The 17,979-nt window shown below is 41.4% G+C and overlaps 1 protein-coding gene across 4 annotated transcripts in view; it reads left to right on the top strand.

Moving 5' to 3' along the window:
* LOC101164139 (receptor-type tyrosine-protein phosphatase U) overlaps positions 1-17,979 on the top strand; it is a 286,898-nt gene that overhangs the window by 187,603 nt on the left and 81,316 nt on the right. For all 4 annotated transcript variants that reach the window (XM_023964670.1, XM_023964672.1, XM_023964671.1 and 1 more), the window contains exons 8-9: positions 5,670-5,987; positions 15,536-15,645. In XM_023964670.1, coding sequence (XP_023820438.1) covers positions 5,670-5,987; positions 15,536-15,645 — 428 coding nt within the window. The remainder of the gene's footprint in view (positions 1-5,669; positions 5,988-15,535; positions 15,646-17,979) is intronic.

Here is a 17,979-nt window from a genome sequence, read left to right as displayed (position 1 = left end):
CTTCACATTTTTGTGTAGTTACAATTATTTATAAACATTTACATTATGTTGGTATTTTGTGTGTAAATTTGATCAAACATGCTGTTGTTATATATTTGTTCAAAACTCACTCTTTCACAAACACAAAACAATATTTTAAAAAGATTACAGTTTAAAAAATGTAATTTTATTCAGTTATTATAAGGTTCACATGAAACTTCATTTAAAAAAACTGGAGGGAAAAACAACCAGCTGGGCAAACTTTTAACTACCGTAAATTCCGGACTACAAGCCGCTACTTTTTTCCTGCGCTTACAGCCCTGCGGCTTATTCAGTCACGCGGCTAATTTGTGGATTTATTTTGCGGCCGCCTTGAACGTACTTTTGATCTCGGAGCTGGGGTTGAATGCGTAATCCAACTCCAAGCAGCAAGCCAATTATTTATTTACACACCTCTAAGCAGCCGAACAGCATGCACCTGACTTCAGGTCTTAGACACTTCAGTCATGGTTCAACTGGTGAGTTCTTTTAACCAGCCCTGTTACTACCATAATGCTGCCGCGACACAAGCGGAAGGAGTTCTGCTCCCCCGTTCGCCCCTCCATCCACCGCTGCTCCTTGCTCATTCTTTAAACACTGACAACAGTGTGGTGACCCGGGGAATAGCCCCGCCTTTAGCCCCTAAGACTCATGGGAAATGGGGAATCGCGGGTGTAAATTTCCTCATCATAACTGAGGGATGTAATGTTGATTATATGGTTACTGTTTGTAATTTTATGTATGATACCTAGATTGTCAATAAGTAAAAAAAAAAAACTAAACACACACAAAAAAAAACCATAACTGAGGAACTTGTGAAACAGGAGTGACGTGCATGCTGTTTGTTAGATGTGGGTATTTTCAAATACATGAGCTGACGCTATGCTGACTCCTCCCACAGTGAGGTTAAAAGCGTCATTCAGTCTTGGAGTCAGGACATGCTTTGACAGGCTGGCCGCGTTGCTTATTGCATGCGGCTTGTACACTGATGCAGCTTATGTATGCATGAAGGAAGCTCAACACGTGAAAATGAGTGGGTGCGGTTTGTAATTGGGTGCGCTCTATAACCAGGAGTTTACGGTAGTTTAGTTGTTTAGTTGAAAATTGTTGCAACTTTGAGGAAAAACAGCTGCAACTTCAAATAGTTTGTGCCTCAATTATTACAAAAAATGCATGTGAGATCATGGAGAGACTGCAGATCAATACAGACTACAGAGTCTGCTCTAAGCAACATTTCTTAGCTTAAATTAGTGCCTCTCCAGGATTTGTCACAAATGTAACATTACCACTGGAGGAGAAAAGCAGCGTACCAGACAGCTCCATCCATTCTAATTCATGAATTTGCAAACACATAGAGCAGAAACAATATTGCAGAGAAACAAAAACACACTCAGATGTTGCAGTCATTATCTTGGTCAGACTCTGCAATGAGTGTGTTGTATGGTCACAGCCACAATAAATGGAGAGCTTGGAGTTGCCTTACGGCAGTGAGTGGATTTGTGTCTTCCACGGTCATCACTCTTCTCCGTGCCCAGGGGTCTCTCTCTGCCACACACCATCCCTCACATATTTTCTCCTCCCCTGCTCCAGCAGAACCTCCCTTCCAATGACATATTGAAGCTCGTCTCCTCTCCCAACAGCCAAAGACACCACTCATTCATCAGGCATTGTGTGAGCTCACAGCCCTTCTCTCTCATTCTCTGCACGCCAACCCCAACCCAATCAACTCACATAAGTCACAGAAAAGTAACAACATAATAAATGCAGATGAACAAAAATGTTCATGTGTTTTCAAGAAACGAGTGAAACCGACTAGAAGGCCTGAACCGGTCGACGGTTCACAAAAGATGGAAATAGCTCTCACGGTTGTGAAGTCTCTGAATTCAGTCTTTAATGATGTATTTACATTTCAACCTCTGCAGTATTAGCTTGTTCAGCCATGTGTGGGAAAAGCAATACTGCTGGCTTTGCTGAGCTTTTGAGCAGGACATTTAGATGCAGCACTTGTTTAGTGCAGAAGGATGTAGGTGAAATTAATTTGGCTTGTCATTGTCCCTTGATTTTTTATTTTCCCCAAGGTATCTGAAAAGCTGTATTTGACAGATGGTTGAAATTGTTTTTCTGTTGTGCATCTGCATCAGACTGACTCGTACACGGCTTCATTGGGAATGACGCCTCTTACACGGGACTGTTGTTACACTCTGACAGTGAGCTCCAATGATATAAACCTCATCCACCTTGTTTAGTTTTCCTCTAAGACACTTTCCCCACCTTCATCCCACAGCGCCCCGCCAACCCTCTGGTTTGCTGACTCCACATTCTGCCATCACATTCCAAGCATAAATGATTGCAACTATAGGAAGAGCAAGACAAAACAACATATTCTTGTTTTTCTTGACTATGGCTATTTTCCCCTGTTCTTTTGAACCAGTTAGCTTGCCACCTTGACTGTATACAGAAACATGCACACCCCTTGTAGAGTCAAAGTGTCCTGGTGCGAAGGCTGTAAAACTAATGGCTGTGAATGTGAACAAGATTCCTGCCTGGCTCTGATGGCCATCCAGGTGTGCTTGATGAGCCGTTGCTGTGATTATCAGCACGGTGCATTAGCACAGCTTGAAGTCCTTCAAGTAAAACACAGTAGAGATGCAAGCATTTGTACTGCAGGTGGTCCCCAAACTGTGTTAATGCGCTTCCAGCTGCTGTGGGGTTCCTGGACCTTCTGGAGAGCCCCTTCTCTGTGACCCTTTTGATCAGCTATGACTAGGAAACATAGAAGCATGGCTAAAAAAGAGCCTAAAGGAAGTACAAGAACTATATTTGGTCTTGGCAGGTCATTTATCAAGCTTTCAATTGGAGCAGGAGCTTTTTATATTTTGGCCGTTTGGCCAACGATGAAACCCAGGAGCAGGAAGGTCATGACACAGATCCTCGAATTAGCAAAAGTTTTAAGAATAAACAGAATAAAAAACAGAGAAGGTTCAAAGACGCTGAGACACAGAACCCAAGAAGGCCACACCTTCTTTGGAGCTCAATGAGAAAAAGACTGCAGCTGTGACTCTCACAGCAGTCCTCAGAGGAGTGGAGGGCATCCAGGAGAAGTCACAGCCTGCCAGACTAATCAAAACATAAAACCACCACAACAGGCATTTAATGACATAAAGTTGTAAATCTCTGCTTTTGTTTTCACTATGAGAAGTGATGTTTAAACTTCAATCAGTCTTTCCTCAAGTCCAGTCTGAAAGACAGTTACTTCTTGTGTAATTTAGACTTTCCTAGAAATACATTACAGTAATAATTTCATAGTAAAACACATGCAAAAGCAGATATAACGATTAAATCTTCGTATCTATAGTTGTTATACTCTGTTATGCTACATTCACACTGAAGTCATTCGAGGAACATCTTTCAATGAAAAGTCTACCTAAACATGTGTAAATGTGTGTTTCGGGCTTCTGCGTTCAAGACTCGTGCGTTCACGCGACACTCGACAAGTTTTTAAGTCCGTTTTCAGGCTCTACATACGAAACATGTGGCGCTTTGAAAGTTAAACTAGTTGAACTTTGACAAATCAGGGACTCGTATTTGATAGTGATGGTTGGGCAGTGTCCTTTTCAAAACACCTGAAGTACCAAACTTTTGAAAAAAAGGGCAATTAAGATCTGCAGTTTTTGAATTTTATGACACAGAGTCTTTCATATATCAGTGTAGAGCTGTGAAAAAAAGGCCTGCATTTTGCACCCAGCCTATTCCAATTGTAGGTGGTGGACATATGCTAGTATTACTGTATAGGTATGGACTGTATAACAGTCAGTGTGCACACTGTATGCTAAAGGTACTTTCACAAACCCACATTTAGTGGATTTGTGACCGCCCCACATATACCCGGTGTGTCTGTAGCATGACTGTTGGACTCATAAACGCTGATGCCATCCAGCAAAAATGGAGTTTAAAGCGGTGCTACATATGAATAAAGCTGTTTGTAAAAATGTCACACCTTCACAATTGTCATGAATAGAATCCAAAAGCAACAAACAGTATTACAGTTTTTGACTCCAAGCTGTACATCAAAATAACTCATAAGATTTCTTTTTGGTCGTAATTTAGTTTGTTTATTGCAAATTTATGGACAAAACAAACCATAAATTCCTGCATCTCTTAATCCCCCCTCTGTATTGATCAGTATGCAGCTCTAGGCCTGTATCCATGAATGGACGCCTTTGGAATACAGACAAATAAGACAAGGCAGAGGGGAAGGGGCTGCACAAATATCCACTTTGAGAAAGCTCATAATGAACACACTGTGGCCTCTTTGGTGGTGCTTCATCAACTTTCCCGTTAAATGCCTCTTTATTTAGCTTTCAGACTGTGCGGACTATCATCTCCACCGTCAGACAATCCTCAGTCCAAGTGAATGATGCTACATCAACGTCTCTTACCGGGTGGAGTGCAGCCGGCTACTTTGTGGTTACTGTGTCCACTCGTTTATTGGCCGCCAAATTTCTTTGGATGAGGTTCAAATCAACAGTCTGGTCATTTTCCATCTATGTCTTACAGCAAAGGAAAAGAGAAAGCTGATGAGTTCTGAGGCCTTAGCGTAGATCGGGAGTGATAGAGTAACACAAATATGGACAACAAAAAGGGCTCAACATAGAAAGAGTGATTTCTTTGAAAAAAATGCCAAAAAAAGTTTAAAACAGAAAAATCCATGTGTGGAGTTGTGTTCGTGCATGACTGCTGTAAACTCTTAAAGACATTTTCCATTTCTTTGAGTGTATACAGCTAGGCTCAGTCACACATGCCTCGGCGTTGGACCCAAGACCTTGCCAGCAACCTTAAACTACCTCAACTTCCTCCCATACTTCCTATCTCTGTTGTCATTTCCTGCTTCCCTTTCTCATTACTCATAATGCCCCATTAATGAGTAGAAATACGCTACATTATGTTGCATATTACCAGACAACAAAGAGTTGAATGGGTTAATAATGGCCACTGATTAATGCCTCCATTGATGCAGAGGATGTGCTTTGCCTAACTTGGCCTCTCTTCAGCGTCAGACATCCTCTCAAACACGTGCTGTCCTGTGCCTCTGTGGACAGAGGGTCCCTGTATCTTTCAGTGAGCCGTTACCTGGGGGGGGGGGGGGGGGGGGGGGTATTACAGACAGCGCTGTTGTTCATTAAGTCACAGAAGGTCAGTGTTAACTCATTGGAAACCAACACAAATTTAGCTTCTTCTATAAATAACAAGCGGCCATCGTTCCCATGACCCAGCAGTAGGAGGTGACCAACAGTAGTGGATGTCCTTGTGTGACACTTGTACTGCAGTTTTGGACTTGACTAAACCTCGGGGCAAAGAACTACTGTCAACTGGCTCAGTGACAGAAATAAAGGGGCTGTTGGGAGACGAACGGCTACTCACAGTCTGCACTCCTAATTAGTGCGAATGTTACCCGTCAGCAAACTGACCTCTGTAGTGTGAGCGGGCATTATGACAGCATAAGCAGGGGGGAGAGAACTGCATGGGGAGTCCTGGGATCAGGTTGCACTATTTTTTTATGGCAACGTTTCTGTCTTCATCCAATATTGTTTCTGATGAGCTTTTCTAATGCAAACTTGTCCCCTTCTCCATTTCCTTCTTTTTCCTCAAAGAGCCCATGCGGCCCCTGCGAGGACTCACAGCCACAGAGATCCAGTCCAGGCAATTGACTCTGCAGTGGGAGAATCTGGCATTCAACCTGACTCGGTGCCATACTTACTCAGTGTCCCTGTGCTACCGCTACACTATGGCGGGAGGAGGTGGAGACCACAACACCACCGTGCGCGAATGCCTGGCAGTGGAGCACAACGCCTCGCGCTTCACGTTGCGTGATCTGCCGCCATATCACAGCATCCACGTCCGTCTATCGCTGGCAAACCAAGAGGGGAAGAAAGAGGGCAGAGAGGTCATCTTTCAGACTGAGGAGGATAGTAAGTTCCTTTGGGCATTTTAGTAAATGTAGAATGTAAAATCTGCAAATCATTGATGATTTTCAAAGAAAATGAATTAATGATTAATATTGTTTAAGTATGTTCCACTTGCTTTCAAATAATATAGTGTGATGTATTGAAAATATATCAAACTACACTCCAGCACTCCTTTGAAAACGAGATTTTAATCTCAATGGGACATTTCCTGGTAAAATAAAGGTTGAATAAAAAATTAAATATAAGCACTATGAAGTCGAACGGAAACAGCACTAAAAAAGTCTATCAAATGTGTCTAAAGTTCTCTTCTGGTTCAGGTGAATCCATATGGTGCAAAAGTAACACATTACTGTATTTTCCATGCTAGAGGGCGCACCGGATTATAAAGCACACTGTCAATAAATGGTCAATTTTTAAAATTGTGTCATATATAAGGCACACCGAACAATAGGGAGCAATGAAATACTTGCAATACAGAAACAATATTATTAAAAAACTACAGGATTATCATGAACATGTGAAAAAAAGGTGACCGAGCAGGAATGGTTGTTCTGACCAACAGAATGACTGAGTAATAGCTGTTTATTTCTTTATAGAAGTCTATGGGATTTTGGCTTTTTGGAGTCAGCGGGTACTTTCTATGTGAGGAGGACAGGGTTACTCAGTCCAGTTCTCTCATTCGGTCAGTGACAGCAACACATAATTATCTACCTTGATAACTAAGAAAGAAACAAACTAAACTACATAGACTACTATTAAAACAAGACACACAGGTGTCTGAAGGTCTGCTGTTTTGATTTTCATCAATGATCATAAAGTTTCATCCAAGGCCAAACTATTCTTAGTCTTGGTTTTGTTTAGGCACTTTACATTTGAGTAGAGCAGCACCAGGACCAGCTTAGCAATGGTGACAAGTTACCGGATTCTCTTCACCATGTCCATCTGTCTTGACGCGTTACCTGACTTTAAGCGGCTGCTAAGTTAAAACCCCAAAGCTAAAAAGCTAATGAAAAAACAAACATATTTGGAAAGTTCCTTTGGAGAGAAAAGAGTCAGAGAGTAAAACAAAAAAGAAAAATAAAGTAGCTATTTACAGACAAAACTAGGAGTTTTCCTCAATATACATATTTATTGAGACGATTATTCCCACGTACCAGAAGCCGCTCTTCTTGATATCGTTCATCAAATAGTCTGCAGACGCAGATAATTAAAGTAGCGTTTTTTGCTCCAATCTTTTGGAATAAAGAGCAGAGCTGTAGCGTGAGCTCCACCTAGTGGCCAAACTGAAATGCCCTCCAGGAGAGGCAGAACATAATGATCTGGACATTTCTGTTGGAGCTTCTTATGTAAAAACACTCTATGGTGTTAAAAATCTCATTGGTTTATTATTTCACTAATTCATTTTACATTGTGTGATCTTTCCCAGATTAATATAAATATCTTTAAAACATTTATGGATTATTATTATTATATTTCTATACAAATGTGTCTAAATGTGTAAGCCCCGTAATTTCTTTTTAACCTATAATAAGGTACTTTTACCACTTACTTTGTTACAAACTGAACATTTGTATTTATTTTCAGAATTTAATAAAATAAAATGGGTGCATTTAAAAATGTTTGACTTCTAGTACATACAGTATGTCAATATTTGATCATTTACTTCTTAATTAGCTCTACTCTAAAAGAAAGTCACGTCTATGTTCAGAGATGTGCTTTTATCTGGTTTGTGTCAAACTTCATGGTTTCTGCATTGATGCTGTTTGCATGTCTACGGTGCCTTTATTCAAACCAACAGTTGCTGCTGCGATGTTAGCCACCTCATTTGTCTCAATGAGGGGCAGCTAAATAACAACAACAACTGTTTACGCGGCACAGCCTGCTAATGTTCAATATTATAGCAGACTGTCGCTGCCAGGCTCATCTCATGATTTATTAAACAGAGGAGTGGGTTAAGTAACACATTTTAACCTTGCTGATGGTTGAATTAAACAACATCTATTAGCAAGGTGCCCCTGTTAATATTAAAGCAGGTAATTATTGCTAGTGGAGTTTATTTAGAGTCATGTGGAAAAAAAAAAGGTGCAGCCTCAAAGAGGGATCTCATTATTTCATCTTTTTTGTGTCTTACATCTTGATAATCCAGCATAAGATGAAACACAACTCCTGAAAAAAGTGAGTCAATAAAACTTAAGTCAAAGTCAAGAAAACCTGAAATATAATTTACTGTAAAAAATTGTACCAGCCAGGTTTTGCAGACTGAATGCACCTGATCATGTATTTATGATGGCAAGGACCTTAATAAAAGGCTGAGGTAGTCTGCTGGTCAGCAGCAGTAAAGTTTATGTCCACACAATGTCAAGGATGACAGACAAGAGCAACGATCTGAAAGTAGCAATTCTTACTGTCAGTCAACTCGAGTAGGGATATAGGGCCAATCTTAAACAATTTCCAGTCCACCCTTTCACATTGAGAAAGATTGGTCACAAGTGGACAACATTCAAGATGATCCACAGAAGTGCACGCTGCAGCCATTTCACAAGGCCGTGCAGGAAATCAGGCAGCTGAGTTTTGTTTCCTGACAGGACAATTAGAGAAAGACTGGTCGAGTGTGACGTGAATGGAGGGGTTGCTAAAGGGAAGCCTCTTCAGCCCTGACATGACAATACTGGCAGCACAGTCGAGGTTTGCAATCTCGCATCGGAGCAACAAGACATTTTATTTAGACATATGACCTCCGCCTTGTTCGGCTGCATTTGGTGGTAGAAGGTTAATGATTGGGGTCTTGTTTTGCATTCATAAAAAAGCAGACATCATGTAGTCAAACATTTTTTATACAAAAGTATTGTAACCCTTGTGCTATCTTAGATGACCCCCCCTTCCATTGACGTGTTCTCCCTACCATGACAAAGGTGGATAAGGGTGGAAAGATTTCATGTAATCCATGGACACCAGTGAAGATCACAAATCACTGAAGAAAAAAGGTTCAGAGCACTGTCTAGTGGGTCTAGATGACCCAACTCCCAATGTTAAAATGCCTAGGATAGCACAAGGGTTAAAAGAATTACCAATCTGCTCTAACTCTTTTATTTATAAATGACATTGTTGCACAGTGGCCTTTTGTTTGCTGTTGTAATGACTGAAAATGATTGAGACTAAGCTAAAAACCCAAAGAAACAATGACCAAAAAGACAAAGCTCTGTGATAGAGTGTCCGCCCTGTGACTGGAAGGTTGTGAGTTCAAATCCAGGCCGAGTCACACCAAAGACTCTAAAAATGGGACCCAATGTCTTGCTTCTTGAAACTCAGAATTAAGTTGTTGGATTGGGGGGGGGGTGAATCCACCAAATGGTGTCTGAGGCTCACTGCTCCCCCAGGGGATGGGTTAAATGTGGAGAACAAATTTCACACACCTAGTTGTGTGACTACTAATAGTACTTTAACTTTAACATGTTCTGAACTAAACAACCCTAAGGGATAAGGGACCCTCAAGGTAAAAGCACTGAGTTGTCTGTTTTATATGGATTTATGAAACAGACTTTATGTCTTAGTTAAACATGAAGATAATCCAGAAAGAACAATGGTCCACGCAAAGCCCTCACCTCGAATTGGTGTAAACGGGCAAAAAAAAAACAAAAAACAGAAGCAGTTTTGTAAACAGGTATGGCTGCTTTGATGGTCTTTTAAGCTATTTAACAATAAATAATAGTGATTACTTTAGATGTTAATGAATGATGGAATGTAAAAAGAAGGAGGGAAAGTGCCCAGTCATGTCCACACCAAGACCCCCGCCGTAGCAGCAGCCAGGAATCCCCCAACACCCGCAGAGTAGCAGTTAGAACACAGCCACCCCCGGGCAATCACCTCTGCCACCCAAGCCAGGGCCACCAGGGCCGCCACAGGGGCCCCCAAAGCCCGAGAGCAGGGGGGGGGCAGACAGTGCAAGCTCCAACCCAACCAGGAGAGCAGCCTCCCCCCGCAGCACCGGAAGGGACCAATGCTGGGCCCCGCCCCAGGAGAGCGCCCCTAGCCCCAGACAAGCAACCCTTCACCACCCAGGAGTTCTGGGCATCCCCCCATCCCAGGCACGGGCCAGGGCCCCCAAAGGGACACCCACCCCACACTCCAGGCAGCCACCCACCCACTCCAGGCAGCCACCCACCCAGTCCACAGTTGGTCGAGGTGAGGGCAAGGCAGGGGCCGGCCACCCCTGCCCAGGAGGAAGACACCCAACAGCAGTGGGGTCCACAAGGAGTGTGATAACCATGGCCTGACCAGGCAAACCCACAGTTGGAATTTGGAGAAGGCCAGCGCTCGAGGGGAAGGACCAGAACCCACACCACAGGGACACAGACACCCCCAGGCTCAGATGTGATGTGATCCCCAGTTCTTGGTCTTACCAGAGAACTCAGGGATCCCTCTACTTGCGTGGAGAGAGGACTGCCGGGCCCAGGAAGCCAGCACCCAAGAGACACGGCCGCTGTTGCAGAGGGCCTTGTACCCTCTGCCAGGGATGAGGTAGGGACCACTGCCAAGTAGCTCCTCCCCCCAAGCTGCATTGCAGGCTGATCCCCCCCGTTAATTGAATGAGCGCAAAGACAACTGAGCGAGTGTACTCAGGAACTGAACACAGACGTGCAAGCGCAATCCTAACCGAGCGACAAACCCCCAAGTGTTCGTCACTTGGGGGTGGTAACCTTTCTGCTTAATCTTAAAAAAAAAATGTGTGTCAAATCCGGCGAGGCAGCGGAGCGGGACTTTCATTTTTAAGAGCAGGGGTGTCTAACTGCAGCTCTTGAGAAGCATGCAGCTCTCGGCTAATACGCGTGCAGCTCTTTGCCTCTTATCATATTTTCTATATAGCGTATTTTCACGGCCTTAAGGCGCTCTTAAAAGTCTTAAGTTTTCTCCAAAATGTACAGAGCACCCTATTGTGCGGTGTGTCTAATGTGTTGTTGTGTGACTTCGGTAAAGAGGACAGCATGAGAACAGTAGGGAAGGAAGTGAGGATATGAAAGAAGAACCCCCTCCAGTAGTACAAAAGTGTAGGTATGTGCATGATACAGAACACCATCGTTTTGGAAACCCTGTAAATGCCGCCTGCAAAGAGCCATGGTAAGCAGAATAAAACACGTGTAACCCTTGTGCTATCCTAGGCACTTTAACGTTGGTAGTCGGGTCATCTAGACCCACTAGACAGTGCTCTGAACCTTTTTTTTTCAATGATTTGTGATCTTCACTGGTGTCCATGGATTACATGAAATCTTTCCACCTTTGTAATGGTAGGAATAACACCGCAATGTAAGGGGGGGGGGGGGGGTCATCTAAGATTGCATAAGGGTTAAATCTCAGGTCATTCTGTTTTGAATACTCATTTTTAGAGAGGTGTGTTGAAGTAATCCTATTTGAGATTTCTCTCTTTTCAGTTAAGACAGTTTTCCACCTTTTAACTGGACTATGCAACCCGTTTATATTCATCATTACCAAGTTTTCAGACCTGCTGTTTATTTAGGTAATTGTTTGATTAGCATGTTTAGACATGTGGTATGGACCCCCAAATTCTTCAGTAAAGGTTAAACAAAGAACATATTCATGTACAAACGCAAGAGAACAGAAGAATCAAACTTAACAAACGTGAGCTTCCAAGGTTAGAGGTCTTTTGGTTAAGACCCTGTTGTGCCATTGAAGGCACTTTCCTCATGTCACGGGGTGGGAGGCTCGAGAGCCGGTAGGACCCAGATGCAGAGGCGGAGGCATGTGGTTCAAGGGCAAGGGGTTTAATTATAACAAAAAAGCGCTGCAGAGCAGGATTACAAAACAAACAAAACTTACGTTGGCGTGGCTTGGAACTAGGAACAAGGAACAAGGCATGAAGACAGGATGACAGAAAACACCATGACAAAGCTAATGGACCAGCACAGGAGGAAGGCAGAGACAAGACTTAAATACAGACAGGGCAGACAAGACACAGGTGAACACGATCAGGGCAGATGGGGACCAAAGGAAGTAAAACTCAAGAAACCAGACAAGACAGGAAACCCTTTCAAAATAAAACAGGAAACAGAACCAAACAAGACAGAACAAGAACTAAAACGAAAAACAAGACACAACAAACTCAAACCATGACACCTCATCAAACAATGAAGGGGACTTTCAATGACTTTGGCCTCACTGAAGAAGGTGCATTCCAAAAACCATTCTGTAACTTTACATTTCCCTCTAAAGCAAAATGTGTCTGTAATACTTTATATTAAGATTCCATAACAAGCTTCGTTAACACATTAACAAGCATTATAATAGAATTTTTAGGGTCTTAGTTAGACATTTATTAGTACAATAAGTCTTATAATGTTTGTATGTTTAGTCTGTTTTATTGTTATAAAGTTCTTTTCACAAGCTTTATGCTTTGTGGTTGTTTATGGTAAAAACTGTCCTCACTTTAGATGAGGTGCTGCAAAACAATTAAACAAACTGTTAACAAAGTTAATTAATTCATTTGTAAAGCTTATAAGCAGTTTAGTGATATGGATTTTGAAGACAATAGTCTGACTTTAGATGTTAATGAATCTTTTTAACACTTTCATGTATTTGCATTACATCTATAATGCTAATAAATATCTTACTACAACCCCAAACAATAATAATACTTCTTAATTTGTTAACAAAGGTTGTTAATCTTATTAAGTTTATTAACACTGACACATTTGGTAGGCATCAATAATGCCAATAAATTTATTATTAGCATCTTAAAAACATCCTAATAATAATGCTTGTAAATGTGTTAACTAGGTAAATTAATAAACATTATAACACTTTTTGTACTAAAAAATGTTTTATTAACACAATAAAAACTCTATTATAATGCTTGTTAATGTGTTAACACAGCTTGTTAAGGAATCTTAATTTAAAGTGTTACCATGTCCACTTTGATGTCCACGTTCTTTTTAACCATCTATTTACTATGAAGTACTCACTGATGGATTTTTGGATCAAAACATTCTGATCTTCAGTTAGGCTCAGTCCTGAGCTTTTTCCTTGTGGCCTGGACCAGGCTTGCCCCTTTGGTGGTTCTGCTCCAGGTCGGTTTTGCTCCAGAATGGTCTCTGGTGATTTGACTGTCAGTGAGAATCCTCTCCTGGACATGTCTTTCTTCAGTGGCTTCCTCCACTGTGTTGTACTGTAGATCTTGACTCTTTATATTTCACTTTCTGTCTGGCAGAAAAAAAGAATCTGGATCTGGATTGTCTTGAGGGTTCCGTGTAATTCAGCATACTCTCTCCTCTTCTTTGGAATTAAAGGGGTGGGGGGCTGGGGGTGTGGTCATGGTCCAGGGTCACTTCTTTACCAATTACTATGAATCTTTTCTTTTGCCATCCCTTTCAAATGATGATTTATTTCGCTTTAACACTTGATATACGCCACTATTAAGCGTGGGGGGGTCTTTGAAGGGCCGGGGGCCCAGAGAGTGGTGGGCCAGTTTAAGGTGACGTCCTGTGTCTAACCTACTCTATGCTCTCGTGTAGCAGGTTCTCCACAGAAGTGATCACAGAGGGCTTGTCTCATTCTGCTGCCTCTGGAACCCCGTAAATCTGCTTTCTATATCCTACAACTTGTCCTCAAACTTTATTTGTAACATTATGAGTGCACTCATATGAATTCCTTCTCAGTTTTTCTCGATTCCCTCTGCCTCCTTCAGTCTAGAAGTTGTTTTGGAAACGTCCTGTCTGATAGCCTGTAGCTGCTCCTTGTTTTCTTTTTAAAAACCTTTTAGGTCTTATAAAATGACCTCCATTTCTGCCATGACTCGTTGACTCTGATCTCTTTTCTTTGCCTCGTCTCCGCTTCCCTGCGTTTTTGGCATCGCTCAAGTTAGCCATATTTTTGGCCTTGTAAAAAATCGTACTTCGCTTAAGACAGACTCTGGTTTAGATGTTTATCTTTTCCCCTCTAAATAAGACGTTAACCAGTGCATTGTTTAACTCTTGAGGGAGATTCATGGCTTGTTACTCTGGTTAATCAGCCATCTCTTTGGTGTACCAACCAGAAGTCCCCAGACCTTTTTTAATTACCTCAGCTCTTCTTTATGAGACGTTTTGGAGAACCCAGATGTTAGCAAATGTAAAGATCTTGAAAGATAATAAAATTTAATTAATTAGCTTAAAAAATGTCCCAAACATGCTACATGGGTTAAATGGTAACTCTATATTGTCCATTGGTGTGAATGTGAGTGTGTATGGGTGTGTGATTGTGGCCCAGCAACAGACTGGCGACCTGTCCAGGGTGTCCTCTGCCTTTACCCACGAGAGACCCCGAAAGGGACAAAACGGGCTTAGAAGATGAATGAATGGATGAATGAAAAAGTGTTAAAAACAAGAAGCTAAATTAAGACATGACTCTATCAACCTTTAACTAACAGAGAAAAAATAAGATCACAAAGAATATTTAAACTGAGGACATGATGACTAGTTAGGGATTTTAAACTTGAATTAGATGTGCAAGTGAAAGGGTAAAGGAAAATAGAAGCTGACTAATCTAGCTGCCTATCAACATGGGTGGAACCTGAGGACCAGGAAAGATGAACACAGAACCTCACATATCTGTTATGTCTTGGTCATAGCTCACATAGCTCATAGATCTTCTGATGTTGATAAAGCTTTAAAAAAATCTATGATCTTGTAGATACAGCTCACATTAAAGCAGGCAACCTGACCAATCTTAGGCTGAATTAATATTACATAGGTTTTTTTTCCTCTTTTCTGATGAAAATTGTATTAAAGAGAAAGCTTAGGCAATTCCTGGATGAAATTCTGCACCTCTCACTCTTTAGGTTTTATTTTTCCTTGGGCAGCAAATTGTCTGCTTGGTGGCTGAGGGAGAAATCAATGAAATCCATAAAAATATCAAAGCCCAAAAAATTGTCTGTAGATTACAGCCAGATAGAAGCACAAGATCAAGAGAAAACTAGATGAAGTATCTTCTACTGCTTGGATAACGATGAGCATATTGTATGTACAGAGAGAAAGACTGCAGCGTTTTAATAAGCTGTTTTGTCCTCCAGACTCGAACTCGTTTTAAACAGTCAGCTTCACTGTTTGGCTCTTGCTGTAGCCTCAGGCTAGAATCTCTCACAGCTGTCTGCTTCTGTAAGCTGCTCACTCAGATCGCTGGGACACAGACGGCCACTGTACGGCCCCAAAACATCAGTATGCTTCGACGTTCGTGGTCCTATTCCTCAGCACTTGACTCAAAGCGGCTATTTTGTCCTTTAATATATTAAAATATTGACAGATTATTGGTATGAATTTCTTATACTACTGTAATATTTATATTTTTTTATGTGAGTTATAGATACATAATTTATGCAGCTCATAAATGAACAGACTCTTTTATCTGATATTCCCTGCATGCTCGCCGCGGCTGCCAGAGTCTCGTGTGGCGTATTGTTCTGAGCCACTGTGGCGTTAAATCCTGTCATATTGACAGAACTGGCTCATGGTGGGATCAGCACTTCAATTTCTCTGACAAATGTTTGCTCTGACAATTTCCCACAGTTCCCGGAGGTATAGCACCAGAGTCGCTCACCTTCACCCCGCTGGATGACATGATCTTCCTGAAGTGGGAGGAACCTGTGGAGCCCAACGGTCTGATTACTCAATACGAGGTGAGGCGGCATTTCCATCTGCATTTAATGAAACTCATTTACTGCCCTACTTCTGTCTAAGAGCTGAAGCCGAAAGAATTCTAAATAAAAAAGACCCTCAACTGTTCAAGTCCCAAGCAATCACTTTAACAATGCAGGAAAAAAATCCATATTTTGACACCAAAGGGATTCTCAATGATAGGTGTGACTAAAGGCTTTGTGTCTGTGAGAACGTGTTGGGTAGCATGTATACTATTACGTATTACGTCAATTAACACCAGGAATCTCTTGGAACAAGCAGAAAAAGTATACAATATGTAAAGATAGTAAAGTAAAGAGTATAAGTTGCAGCAGTAAAAAAAAAGAAAAACCTTTGGGAGAAAAGTGCAACGCGTTTGAACCAATCCACCTACCAGCGGAATGCTGCGTTCTCACCAAACGCGATGCACTCGCCAAAGCTGCGCACACTTGCTCCTTTTCTACGCCCAACATATCTGATGCTCAATGCTTGTCCAAAAGTGAACTATAAATAAACTTGATGCTCTAGTTGTGTTTGGGAGAAGCTACCGCTACATGGAAGCACTGACTGTATCTCTCATTTACGATGCATGGCAGACTCGGATGGCGTTTGTATTCTTGAAGAGGTCTACAAAAACATCGGCAAGCACATCTCCATGTCTGGGTTTATCAGATCGTTAATCTTTTTCTTTGTTTGGTGAGGTTTACCTGCAGGAGCTGCATCTGATTGACAGCGTTTATAGCTGTGCTTCTGTTTCTCTGTAACCCAGTTTAGAGACTTGCTGTCTCTCACTAGTCAGAGGAAGAAAAAAACAAAAGTAAGGGGATATTCACATGTATAATCTTAAAACACCTGTGGCCATTGCTGAACATTTTTCTTCGCCGCTCCTATTTTAAAAACTGAAAATATGTGTTTTAATGTAGCCACACTTAAAATGTTCACTGTGCCACTTGGTAACCATTCCAGTTTTTACAAATACCCCTTGAAATATGTGCAGCCAACACAGGAGAAAATTGCCTTGGACACACTTAAAAGATGTGCAGAAAATGCAGCAATGTACACTTTGGCCACACATATTATGTGTGGCCAACATCAATTTCCCTCAGTTTTTGTGGTTTGTCGCATGTAAAATTTGTGCAAAAAGTATCAGCCAAAAAAAGAAAAAAAAATGTCTCAATGAAAATAAAAAATATTTTATAAAGTTCAGGGGGGAACAATCATCTCCTACATGTTTGCATGGCGCTTCTTCTTCTGTGTTGCTGTTAGTAGCAAATAGTGACACATACACCTAAAGTGCCCTCTAGTTGGTTGTTAGTGTGAAACTAAATAACTAAAGACTAAAAGTGAAATAGCTGAAGGACAAATAAAGACTAGCAAATAAAGCTTAAGTCTGTTGTTAGTGGGAAAATGACAAATACGAGCCATTCCTTATTTTTTTATTAAACACATATAAGTCACTCCTGAGTATAAGTTTCCCCCCTGGCCAAACTATGCAAAAATATGTGACTTGAACTCTGAAAAATACAGTAATCACCCAAATCCACAAGTTCTACATGCTTTAGACTGAAAGGTATGTACAACTTCTGGAAGTACGAACCCTAATAAGGTCCAAACGGTGATAGTTTTTTCATGTTGTTTTTTAAGCAGGGTGCTGTGGTTGACTGGTGTGATGGGAGATCGTCACGAGCCATGGAAAATTATTCACTTTTACCTAATTGGTCTAAAAAACATTCAGCATTGCCTGGAAATCTGCTTGGTGTTCATCCAAACAGGTGGTGGTTTTACACCTAGTTGGGAGAAATATAATAGATCATAAAAAACTTTTTTCTTCGAGTTTATTTGACTCTAATTCAAGACACTTTGATAAGATTTATGTCAAGGGAAAAGTGTTTAGATGTGTTTTAATGTCTACATATAAAGTAAAATCTAAATTTGCACTTTTTAAAGCGGCTTTGGGGCGGTGTGTGAGTTTTTCAAGGCAGGAATGCCGCTCAGTCCCTAGAAACCGTTCAAACAATCACGTGGATTTGTGTTCCCAGTCATGTCCCGACAAAAAGATGGCTGATGTTATTCCCACATTAATGTTTAGCCAAGCTGCAGATTGCAGTTTTTCCCACATGGATTTATGTCCATCAAAGGCTAAATGTTGTTAGCATGTGTTTGTTAGCCTCTCCTAGTCCTGGCTTCTTCCGGCTCTGTTCTTCAACAGAAAAAGCACTGACCACACGGATTAAAATTAAAATGATGAGCGACAGGCGCTTCATAATAACCGTAACATTAATGAAAGCATGTTTAGAAGATCATCTCTTATATTACCGAGCTGCCACATATATGTA

Source organism: Oryzias latipes, chromosome 16 (genome assembly GCF_002234675.1).
Source record: "Oryzias latipes chromosome 16, ASM223467v1".
NCBI classification, from domain to species: domain Eukaryota; kingdom Metazoa; phylum Chordata; class Actinopteri; order Beloniformes; family Adrianichthyidae; genus Oryzias; species Oryzias latipes.
Note: the sequence above shows the minus strand (reverse complement) of the source record. Positions and strands in the feature narration are given on the sequence as shown.